Source organism: Erythrolamprus reginae, chromosome 4 (assembly GCF_031021105.1).
Source record: "Erythrolamprus reginae isolate rEryReg1 chromosome 4, rEryReg1.hap1, whole genome shotgun sequence".
Taxonomy (NCBI): Eukaryota; Metazoa; Chordata; class Lepidosauria; order Squamata; family Dipsadidae; genus Erythrolamprus; species Erythrolamprus reginae.
In genome coordinates, this window is record NC_091953.1 from 68,403,109 (window position 1) to 68,415,882 (window position 12,774).

Consider the following 12,774-nt stretch of genomic DNA (forward strand, 5'->3'; position numbering starts at 1 on the left):
TTTCTTTCTCTCATTCTGTCTCTCTTGCTATCTCTTTCTTTCTCTCTTCCTTCCTCTCTCTTTTGCTCTTTCACTCTCCCTCCTTCCCCCCTCTTGCTGTCTCTTTCTTTCTTTCTCTTTCTCTCTCTCTCTCATTCTGTCTCTCTTGCTATCTCTTTCTTTCTCTCTTCCTTCCTTCCTCTCTCTTTGGCTCTCTTTCTCTCTCCCTCCTTCCCCCCTCTTGCTGTCTCTTTCTTTCTTTCTCTTTCTCTCTCTCTCTCATTCTGTCTCTCTTGCTATCTCTTTCTCTCTCTTCCTTTCTTTCTCTTTCTTGTTCTCTCTCTTCCTTCTCTGCGGAGGCCGGCAAAGCTTTTCCGGGTAGGCTGGCTGGGGGATAGGGCGCGCGCGCGCACGCACCCCCGACGTTCCAAAGAACCTTCTCCGACCTCCGCTGTGAGAAGGTTTTCTCCGAGCGCTCGCCGGAGGAGCTGGAGAAAGGGGCAGATCGAGCGGGAGGGCGGGCGGACGGGCGGGCGTCAGCGGCGAGAAGCCAGGGGCGCGAGGGGAACGGAGGCAGTGGGGGGTGGGGGCAGCCGCGGCGCCGGCCTCCGCACTTTCATCGCTCCCCACCCCAAACTCCAACGCCCAGCTCCTTGCGCGGCACTGGAAAAGGGTGCTGCATTGCCGGCTTCTACCTGGTGCTGCCAGGGAATCTCCAGCTGGGCAGGGCTCTCCTTAAGCTCTCCTTTTTCCCTAGGAGCTTGGCGGCACACCTGGCTGTGTCTCGCGGCACACTAGTGTGCCACGGCACACCGGTTGGGAAACGCTGTTTTATATGCATTCCCACTGACAAATCTAATACAAAGAGTCATCGACAAATTGATACAGGAACAGGTGGAGTTGCTGTTGGTAGCGCCTCATTGGCCTCGACGCCCGTGGTTCTCTGACCTAATAGTGGTATCCGTATCCCCTCCATGGAAGATTCCGGACCAGGACGTCTCTCTGAGCCAAGGGCTCGTTCAACACCCAAAGCCCCAATGGTTCCAATTAGCTGTTTGGCATTTGAAAGGAGTAGGTTAAAGGACCAACAGCTACCTGAGGAGGTTATCACGACAATGCGAATGGTGCACTAAAAAGCAGACTTTCACAATACAGTAATCACAGTGTTAGAATTCCTTCAAACAGGTATTGAGCGGGGTTTGGCTCTAAATACCTTGAAAAGACAAGTGGCGGCACTCTCAACTGTGATTAGAGTAGAGGAGTTCTGGTCACTAGCTTGCCATCCTTGGGTAAGAGATTTTCTTCCAGGAGCTTTGAACAAACGCCTCCCTCTGGTCCATAGATTTCCGACTTGGGATTTGTCACTTGTTCTGAAAGCGCTCACTGGGCCTCCATTTGAGCCCTTAAGACCTATTTCTATTAGACTTCTGTCCATCAAGACGGCATTCCTTGTAGCAATTACATCAGCTCGTCGGGTGTCGGACTTGTCAGCCTTGTCGGTGCGTCCGGATCTTTGTGTTTTTCACACAGATAGACTTGTTTTACCTTTGGATCCAGCGTTTGTACCAAAGGTTAACTCCTTGTTTCATAGGAAACAGGAACTTATACTTCCGAACTTTTGTGCACATGGGACCCATCCAGCAGAGCTCAGATGGCACAAGGTGGATGTAAGACGTGCGGTAAAAATATACATCAGTCGTACAGAAGCGTCCAGGAGATCAGAGACGTTGTTTGTCTCTTTTGTACAGTGGACAATGGATCTCGCGGTCTCCTCTAAGGAGTCCGGAGGTGGGGTTTCCCAGGAGGGGAGCCTCAGGGGAAGCTCAGCAGCGCAAAAACGGACGCTTCAGCTGGCAAAAGGGGTGAGTTTTGGGCTTGCACGCATTAATTGCTTTTTCACTGATTCCTATGGGAAACATTGTTTCGTCTTACAAACTTTTCACCTTACAAACCTCATCCTGGAACCAATTAAGTTCGTAAGACAAGGTATCACTGTAGTTATTTTAATGTGCTTATTCAAGACGGACATACAGGAAATTGCATTAAAAATTACCTAAATCTGATTTTGAGGGATCCCTGCAGGCGCATACTTTCCATTTTGAAATTTGCTAACCTTTTGGGAGGTATTTTGGGATGGATTATAGAGGATAAGAGAGAATATTATTATAAAATAATGAAAGATTTTTTTTCTTTAGAATGAAGTATTTTGATTAAAAACTGTTACTGGAATCAGGATTGGTGCTTGTTTGTTTCATGCAACAAGCTGAGTTTCTATGCTCTCTCCTGCACCTATCCTCTGTAGATAGTTTGGGTCACTAATATTCATTTATGGCCACTTAATAGATTTAAGTTATTTTAATCATTTAATTTATGAGTTAATGAACAAAAAATATTCCAGAAGGATTGATTGAATGAAAAGTAATGTCTCAAATATTATATGTAGCCAGATGGCAATATTGATGCACTTGAAAATACAATTTTATTAATACTCATGAAGCTAAATGTAATTTTACTAAAATAGTTTTATTGAAAAAGGATTTATTTTGATTTTTTTCTTATGATTTAAGCCTGCAGAGGTCCAAAGTTGCATTTAACCTTAAATTTGCATAGTTAAAATTCCATCTCATGACTTCTCAATTCTTTAGCTTTTATAGAAACAGCTCTCCCCACACTTGTTATTTCCATTATGGAGCCTTGCGGGCGATCTGAATGCTTACACATATTTGTAGACCTTCATTCTGGGATGTTTCAGTTAATGCTTTATGGAATTGGTAAGTAAATAAGGGCTCTATAATCATTAAGATTCACTTCTAATGGTTATATTACAACTTGCAAAATTCAACTGTTTTTCTTCGGGCAAAAATTAAAAGTAAAGGTTTTTATCATAAAATTTGCCAGTGTATTAAAAAACATCGTTATTACAAATATAGATCCATAGGTCATTTGGTCAGCTAGCGTTTAGTAACTTATAAGCACAATGCAGTGAAAATGGAAAAATTATTTGCCAGAGAAAATAATGATTATTAATACCAAAAAGAATGGGGAAAATTTTGCTTAAAATATTTTACAAATGAAATGGCTTGGTCATGATCATAGTTTGGCATAATACATTGAACTTAATATAAGGTTTTCCTCCTAATAATATTTAAAATAATTTTCTTAAAAGTTATACCTCAAAATAAAAAACACAAAACTTACGAATACAATTCAAATTTATATGTAAAAGTCTAAATAATACAAATTAGCAACTAGCATGAAATCTTCATATAGATCTGCCTGCCTGCCTGCCTCTATCTATCTATCTATCTATCTATCTATCTATCTATCTATCTATCTATCTATCTATCTATCTATCTTTTTTATATATATATATATATATATATATATTTTTTTTCAAAAAAGACAAACAAAGACAAACGACATTAAACATTTAAGGAGCTACCATTGCTCTGCTTGTCGTAGAAGTCTAACTAATACAAAAATATAAAACTCTAACTATTGTCAGATCAATACAGAAATGTCACACGTGCACATTACATTCTTGTTAGATATTTTTTATTTTAATTATGTTAGTTAAATTTCTTTATCCTCTAAAATATCATGTACTTATTCAAAATGATAGAATATAAAAAATACAAGGAAATATAACACTTCTAACTTTATCACATTGTAAAGAAAAAAAGAAAAAAGAACAAAAATTCTGTTTATATTGTTTTTAAACTATTTCACTATCTTATAAATCTTCAAATAGTTATAAATTCTTACTTATTTAATTTTTAATACTATGTTTAAGATTCCACCAGTCATATACCTTATCCCATATTTTATAAAATTCTGTTTCAGCTTGATTGTTCAAGCGTTTTGTCATCATGTCTAGTTCTGCACATTCTATAATTTTCTTAAATACTTCTACATCTTTTGGTATTACCTTTTCCTTCCATTTCTGCGCAAATGTAATTCGTGCCGCAACCAATATATGTATTATTAAATAGTAAATTTCTTTTTTATACTTTGTATTTGAAATGCCCAATAGGAAGAATTCAGGAGATTTTTTAATCTTCTCCTTTGTTATTTCGTTTATCCATTTCTCTACTTTGTTCCAAAATTTTTTAGCCTCAGGACATGTCCACCATGTATGGTAATATGTGCCAGTTTCTTTTTTGCATTTCCAACAAACAGTTACAACAAACACTGTCGGAAACATTTTGGAAATTCTATATGGTGGAAGGTGCCATCTATAAAACATCTTAATTTGATTTTCTTTAAAAGACATTGATTTTGTTATTTTCCAGTTATACACCCATATCTTTTCCCATGTTTCTAAATTTATCTCTTTGCCAAAATTTTTGCACCAACTGATCATGTTGTCTTTCAATATCCAACCTATCGTTCTATGATTTATTAAATATTTATATACATTTCAATTAACTTTACTTGATTTTGGAATAATAATTTACTTAATACATTATTTTCTTTTCTAAAAATATAAGTTTTTATATCCATTTTGTATCTAGAACTAATCTGTGTGTATTGCCACCAATCTAAGTCAATACCTAATTCTTCTAACTTTTGCTTTGTTCTTAGTTTTAATTGATTATCCAATAAATCACTATATTTCCAAATCTTACCTTTTTTTATAAGATTCGGATGTGTAATAGCTTCAATAGGTGAAATCCATTCTGGCATTACTAAGAAATGGTTTTTCTTTATTTCATTCCATACATCAATCAATGCTTTTCTAATAATATTATTTTTGAAATATGAATGTGTTTTTAACTTTTCATACCATATAGAAGCATGCCAACCCACCATCAAATCATGTCCTTCTAAATTGAGTAACCTTTTGATTTTCTAAAGTCAACCACTCTTTTATCCATGTTACAGCGGCGGTATAATAATATAGTTTCCAATTTGGAAGGCCGAGGCCGCCTCTTTCTTTACGATCTTCTAATGAATTTTGTTTTATTCTTGGTTTTTTACCTTGCCATATAAATTTTTTAATTATCTTATTTAATTCTACAAAAGAATTCGATCCTGGGTTTATTGGAATAACTTGAAAAAGGAACAGAATTTTGGGGAGAATATTCATTTTGATTGTGGAAATTCTTCCTACCAATGATAATTGCAAATTGCTCCATATTTCTAGATCTTTTTAAATCTGACCTAATAATTTTAAATAATTATCATTTTTTAAGGATATGGCTTTGGAAGTCATCCATATCCCTAAATATTTCACCTTTTTTGTAATTTTCATATTTGATAAATCTTCTAGATATTTTCTCTGTATCTCTGTCATATTTTTTGTTAATATCTGTGTCTTTTCTTTATTTATTTTCAATCCTGCAACATTCCCATATTCTTCAATTAAATCTATTAACTTTAAGATAGATTTTGTTGGGTCTTCTAAAATAAAGACCACGTCGTCAGCGAATGCTTGTGTTTTGTAAATTTCTTTTTTAATCTTCAGTCCTTTTATTTCCTTATCTGCTCTTATTTTTATCAACAATGCTTCCAATGTTAAATAATAATGGTGATATTGGACAACCTTGTCTTACTCCTCGCTGTATTGCTACTTTTTCAGTCTGTTCACTGTTTATTATGATTTTGGCTGATTGTTCAGAATATATGGCATCTATTATATTAAAAAGTTTTGTTCTGACCTCCATCTTATTTAATTGTATTTTCATGAAATTCCAATCTACATTGTCAAATGCTTTTTTTCGCATCTAAGAATATAAGTGACATTTGTTTTTCTGGGTGCTGTTGATAATATTCTAATGTATTTACTATTATTCTTAAATTGTTTTTAATTTGTCTTCCTGGCAAGAATCCATTTTGGTCACTATGTATCATATCATTTGTAATACTTTTAAACCTATTAGCGAAAATTGATATAAAGATTTTATAATCTACATTTAACAATGAACTTGGTCTATAATTCTCAATTTTTTCTTTTTCCGTGTCCACTTTATATATTAAAGTTATTAAAGTTTCTGACAATGTTTTAGGTAATTTACCTTCTGTCATTATTTGGTTATATATCTCGAACATATTTGAAAAAAGTATTTCTATATCTAACTCATAGAATTCTACTGGTATCACATCTGGGCCCGTCGCTTTGTTGTTTTTCTGGTTCTTTATAGATTGCTTTAATTCCATTTCTGTAATAGGTTTGTTTAATCTTTGCTGTTGTGTTTCAGTTTATACTGGTACATCTATTTTTTTCAAATATTCAAAAATTAAATCCTCACTTCTTTCTTATATAATTGTCTATAAAATTCTAATATTTCCTTTTTGTCTTCTGTTCTGTGTTTTATTTTACCTTTTGAATCTATCAAGTTTTTTATAATTTTATTTTCTCTCTCTTTTCTTAGTTTGTATGACAACCATCTTCCTGGTTTATTCGTATGTTCGAAATATTCTTGTTTTGCTCTCTTTATCTTTTCTACGATTGGTTCTTGTTCTATTAATCTCAACCTATGTCTTACTAATTCTGTCTGGTTTTTAACTTTATCATCATTATCCTCTTTTTGCATTAACATTTCTAATTTTTTAAGTTCTTCTACTAATTTTTCATAGCATATTTTCTTTTCTTTGCTTTTTTTTTGCTATAAAAGATATTGCTAACCCGCGTATATATGCCTTTGTTGTGTCCCATAAATTTTGAGTAGTATCGCTATTTTTGTTTATTTTTAAAAAAATCTCTAATTCTTTTTCTATCCATTTTTTATACTCTGGATCTTTTATTGTGTTTCTATTCATTGACCAATTATTTATTTTTCTTTTGCCTTTCCAATATATAAATAAAGGATTATGATCTGCCCAGGTATTTGTCTCTATTTCTATTTTACTGATTTGTTCCATTATATGGGCCGGAGCCCAGGCCATATCAATTCTGGACCAGGTCTTATGCGGGTTGGAGTAAAAAGTATATTGTTTATCTTTTAAATGGTATTCTCGCCATATATCTTTTAATGATAGTTCATTTACTGAAATGACTCCAAATGGTTTATACATTAAAAACAATATAATTCATACAAAAGACAAAATTAAAAGGCAGAATTAAAAAGGCAGAGTTAGAAGGACAAGTTAAAAAAGTGGAGGAAATGCCCACAAGTCATCTGTTACCTCAATGACTGTATATTCTTAGTTAAAAGATATGTCTTAACACTTTTCCAGAATGGTAGAAGGGTGCTGCATCATGGATTCTTAGCAAAATAAGTTTTTCTTCCCATGTTTTAAAATCTGTTAGTAGATTTTATGGTTGGTGCACATTTGAGAATGTCACAATAGGTTGGAAAAAGTGGAAGGTCAATTATACTGGATATTGGATAGAGTCCATTGAATTTGATTAGAGCCTGATTTAGTCACACCTATTTCTTTTTCTGACATTAATGAGAATTAAAGTACTGTATTTTTCGGTGTATAAGATGCACCAGTATATAAGACGCACCTAGATTTTAGAGGAGGAAAGCAAGGAAAAAAGTATTCTGAACCAAATGATGTAGTATTACATTGTTTAATAAAATACCAGTGTAGCAGAATACTTTTTACAACCATGTATACTTTTTAAAACCATGTACACTTTTTACAAATTTCAAACTTGACAGTTTCAAGACTTGTGGACTTCAGCTCCCAAAATTCCTCCACCAGTCATGCTAGCTCAGAAATGGGAGTTGAAGGCCACAAGCTGTAATCTTGCCAGGTTTGAAGACCCTTGCACTCCTAACACCTAACTCAGGGGTCTTCAAACTTGACAGCTTTTAGTGGACTTCAACTCCTGTGCCAGAACTGGCATTGTCTCCTCTGCCAATGCCGATTAATATTCATGGGGAGGGAGGGGGGAGGGAGCCTCTTTCGTGCAACATGCCCGTCAACCTCACTTTGGATCGGGGCTCTCTCCCCGCCCCCTCTCCCCGCCGTGGTGGTCAGCGGGAGGAAAGATCAGACCCTGGCTTGGGAGACCCTGCAAAAGGGTCTTTGGCGGAGGGAAAACTGGATTGCAGTGGGGCCGCCCATAGAGTTTCCAAGAGTTTCTTCCTGTTCATCTTGATCTAGAACAGTGATTCTCAACCTGGGGGTCGGGACCCCTTTGGGGGTTGAACGACCATTTCTCAGGGTCCCCTAAGAAGACCAAGGGAAAAGACAAATTTCCCACGGTGTTAGGAACTAAAGTTAGGAACTATTCTGGCACCTTGGAACGTATTTTTACAATCCGACCAATCAGGTGTTTACAGTGGGGATGTCCCTCTGACTTTCCTGCCAATCAGCTTAAAGCTCTGTTGGGAGAATTTGCACTAGACTTATGGTTGGGGGTCACCACAACATGATGAACTGTATTAAGGGGTCGCAGTATTAGAAAGGTTGAGAACCGCTGATCTAGAAGAATAGACATGCTGCAGATCCCACCAGCCACCAAAGAATCTGCTGTCAGAGACTAGAAGACATTCTTTTTCTGCAATGGCCCCTGTTCTACTGAATACTGAAGAGTCAGGGTGGCACAGCAGGTAGAGTGCTGTACTGCAGACCACTGAAGCTGACTGTAGATCTGTAGGTCAGCGGTTCAAATCTCATCACCGGCTCAAGGTTCACTCAGCCTTCCATCCTTCTAAGGTGGGTAAAATGAGGACCCGGATTGTGGGGGCAATATGCTGGCTCTGTTAAAAAGTCCTATTGCTAACATGTTGTAAGCCGCCCTGAGTCTAAGGAGAAGGGTGGCATAAAAATTGAATAAATAAATAAATAAAATAAATAAATAAATATCTTCTCTTTGGATATCAGAATGACTCCAGCCCTATTAGCCTTTTGGAAGGCCCTAAAAACCTGGTTGTGTTCCTAAGCTTGGGATGCTGAATTGTGTCAAGGGCTCTATTTTCTGGCTGTATTGCTAATTGTCCAAGTATCTTGCCTGATATGTATATTTTAGATGTTTTTAATGATTTGTATTTGTTTTAAAACATTTTAATGTCCTAATTGTAGTGTATTTTTGAAGCGTATTTTTTGATGGATGGCTACAGAAATGGAATATCAATTTACTTAATGTAAAACAGATGAATGCAAGCCTCTTGTTTAAGAACCATACAGAATCATATTTTGTTTTAATTGAATAAAAATATAATTGATATTTTACTCCCATGCAGCTATCCTTGTGTAGGATGGAGGGGTGTGTGTGGCTTTAAGGAGATCCATGTAATCCTAAGGGTATAGAATTCCAGTAATTTTGTCACTTTGTCAAATAATGCTATGAGATTAATGTGGCACGATCTGGTTTTAACAAACCCATGTTGGCTTTTGGTTATTACTTTGTTTCTAGGTGTTCGCTGATTTGTTGCTTGATTATCTTTTCCAAAATCTTCCCTGGTATTGAGGTCAGAGTGATAGGTCTGTAGTTTCCTCGATCTGTTTTTTCCCTTTCTTGAAGATGGGAAAGCTCTTTTCCAGTCTTCTGGCAGCTCACCGATCCTCCAGGATCTTTGAAATATATAGTTCAGTGGTTCTGAGATCTTGTCTGCCAGTTCCTTCAGAACCTTGGGGTATAATCCATCTGGTCCTGGTGATTTGCATTCGTCTGGGGTAGACAGGTGTTCCTTTACCATTTTCTTCCCTGTTTTAACTTGTGTTCCTAATATGTTTTTTGTGATGCTGTTTTTGATAGGTTGGACTGTTTCTTCACTTTGTGTAAAGACAAATGCAAAAAACGTGTTGAGTAGCTCTGCTTTTTCCCTGTTGCTTGTCACCTTCTTGCCACTTTCTCCCTGCAATGGACTGCTTATTTCCTTGATTTTTTCTTGTTTTTAATATGTTGGAAGAAACTTTTTTTGTTACTTTTTACTCTTGTTGCAAACCTTTGTTCATTGTAAGCTTTAGCTTTCCTCACTTCAGCTTTACAGATTCAGGCTGTTTGATGGCGAACCTTTTTTGCCTCAGGTGCTGAAAGAGCATGCGTGCATGTAATCGTGCATGCGTGAGTGCCCACACCCATAATTCAATGCCTGGGGAGGGCAAAAACAGTTCCCCCCGGGGGCCCTCTGGAGGCTGGAAATGGCCTGTTTCCCAACTTCTGGTGGGCCCAGTAGGTTCATGTTTTGCCCTCCCTTCCCTGGAGCTGTGAGAGGGCTCACACACACACCCCCGGAGGCTCTCTGGAAGCCAAAACCGCCCTCCCAGAGCCTCTTGTGAGCCAAAAATCAGCTGGCCAGCACACACATGCATGTTGGAGCTGAGCTAGGGCAACAGATCGAGTGCCAGCAGATATGGCTTCCTTGCCACCTGTGGCACCCATGCCATAGGTTCACCATCACTGGGCTATCTGCTGGTATTCTGCCTTGGTTATTTCCCCTTTCTTTCCACTTTTTATATTTGTCCTTTTTGTCTTTCAATTTATCAGAGAGTTCTTTATGCAACCATGCTGGTTTCTTTTGTGACCTATTATTTTTCTTCTTCATTAGTATTGAACTAGTCTGGGCTTTTATAATCTCACTTTTCAAAATTTCCCAAGCTTCTTGAGTTGTTTTCCCCTTGAGGATTCTCATCCATGGAATATTTCCCAAGTTCTCCCTTAGTTTATTGAAATTAGCTCTCTTAAAGTCCAAGACTCTAGTTTGACTTTGATCTACTGTTTGTGTTTGCATATCGTTGAATTCCAATATTGCATGATCACTTGCCCCCAAAGTTCCTGTAATTTCAACACCTTCTATCATTTCATCTCTGTTAGTGAGAATTAGGTCCAATATGGTTGATACCCTTGTTCCCTTCTCTACCTTTTGGGTAACAAAGTTGTTTGCTAGGTTTGTTAGGAACCTGTTGGATCTTCCACTTGATGCAGAGTTAGTCTCCCAGTTGATGTCCAGGTAATTAAAATCCCCCATTACTATTGTGATGTTCTTCCTACATAGGTAAAACAAGGCTACTATGACCTTAAAGTCCAGGAAGAAGGTGAAGTGAGAGGAATAAAACAATTTCAAAACTTTAAGGCTTAAAAAAAGAAGGACTGAGGTCCTTTCCTCTGGCAATCCAGAAAAGCCCGAGATGGCTGGAATTAAAGGGGAAATGGCAGGAAACTGGCCAGGCTTTCGTGCCACTATCAAATTTCCTGGGAATTTTTTCCGGGCTCAGGTTCTTAAGTAAAAAATGGTTCTTAAGTAGAGGCAAAAAAATCTTGAACACCCGGTTCTTATCTAGAAAAGTTCTTAAGTAGAGGTATTCTTAAGTAGAGGCACCACTTTTTGATTAAAAAATATTTGTGTTTTTATAATATATGCATTATTCTGGAATCCCTTCTTTATGGAGATTGATTTATGGGTTGTTTAAAACAACAAAGTACAGAAATCTATTTTGACTTAAAATCCTTCATTTTATTTAAATATATGTAAATAATTATATTTTAAATATCTTTTCTTTGTAGATCAGCAGACTCTGGATGATGTAGAGAAGTCTATCAATGATGATATGAAGCGTATCATTCCTTGGCTTCAGCAGCTCAAGTTAGTAAAAAGCAATTCCAGGAAATGCACTTCTTTGTCATTATAAAAACAGTTTCACTTTTAGAATAATTTTTTATAATCTCTGCTTTGGCTGCCTTTTAGTAATTTTAACAGGGAATCTTTATTGTTTATAGCTCGAGGCATTCCAGAGTTATGCTGGAACATACATTCAAACATCCTTTTTTATATCAAGAGAGAGAGAGATTTGAAAGGATTGGATCTATACCTCCTAACATGTTGTACAGCATATTTTTTTTTAAACAAAGATCTAGAAAAATCACTTTTCTTTTGTTTAATATGACCTTGATTGGTCAACATGAATTGTGGTTAAAGCCCTCTTGATTCCTGGATACTATTGGGATCACTTAAAATATTGTCCTACATGTGTATTTAAAATGCAAAGCTCTTGAGTGGAGTATTTAATAATGCACATTCATTTGCCAATTTCAAGCTGCTAATCAAGCAATTATTACTGTAGTAATAATTCTGCTTATGGATCAAAACTCATTAAGAAACAAAAGTAGAGAGTAAATAAACTGATTGTCAGGCAACTTGAGAGCTTTATGAGTTGATTTTACAGTGGGAAAGACATTTCAAATTTTCATCACAACCAAAAACAAGTTTAGCTTTTCACCCTGTATAAAGTTACAGACAAATCAAGTCAAATCAAATCAAATAAACGAACGAACAAACAAACAAACAAACAAACAAATAAATATCTACCCACCACTTATCTATAAACGAAGACTTTTCAAGCCTGGTGTCAGCAAAAAGTCCATAAAGGATTGCCAGAACTTTACAAAAATATTTAAATTTTAATCTTGATCAAATAAATCAACTTTATATTTCCTTTTACTTCTGGAAATCTTAATACAGTGATCCCCCGCTCGTTGCGAGGGTTCCGTTCCAGGACCCCCCGCAACGAGCGGGTTTTCGCGAAGTAGCGCTGCGGAAGTAAAAACACCATCTGCGCATGTGCAGATGGTGTTTTTACTCCCGCAGCGCTAGCGAGGAGCCGAAGATTGGGGGCGGCGCGGCTGTTTTAAAACGTCGCCGCCGGCATGGGGGGCTTCCTAGCAGCCCCCCAAACCCGGGTTGGGGGTCCGGGGGGTGCTGGCAAGCCCCCCATGCCGGCGGCGACATTTTAAAACAGCCGCCCCGCCCCCAATCTTCGGCTCCTCGCTAGCGGGCAGGCAGGCGGCTTGTCCCCGCTGGCTCTCGGCGCTTTCGAGCTGAGTCCTGGAGCGAATTCGCTTCAGGACTCAGCTCAAAAGCGCCGAGAGCCAGCGCCAGCGAACGGCTTATCCCCGCT

At 37.3% G+C, this 12,774-nt stretch overlaps 1 protein-coding gene across 6 annotated transcripts in view; it reads left to right on the top strand.

Moving 5' to 3' along the window:
* The window catches only part of MED14 (mediator complex subunit 14), a 130,788-nt gene that overhangs the window by 27,979 nt on the left and 90,035 nt on the right, over positions 1–12,774 (top strand). For all 6 annotated transcript variants that reach the window (XM_070750552.1, XM_070750556.1, XM_070750554.1 and 3 more), the window contains 2 exons: positions 2,625–2,750; positions 11,384–11,462. In XM_070750552.1, the coding sequence (XP_070606653.1) occupies positions 2,625–2,750; positions 11,384–11,462 (205 nt within the window). The remainder of the gene's footprint in view (positions 1–2,624; positions 2,751–11,383; positions 11,463–12,774) is intronic.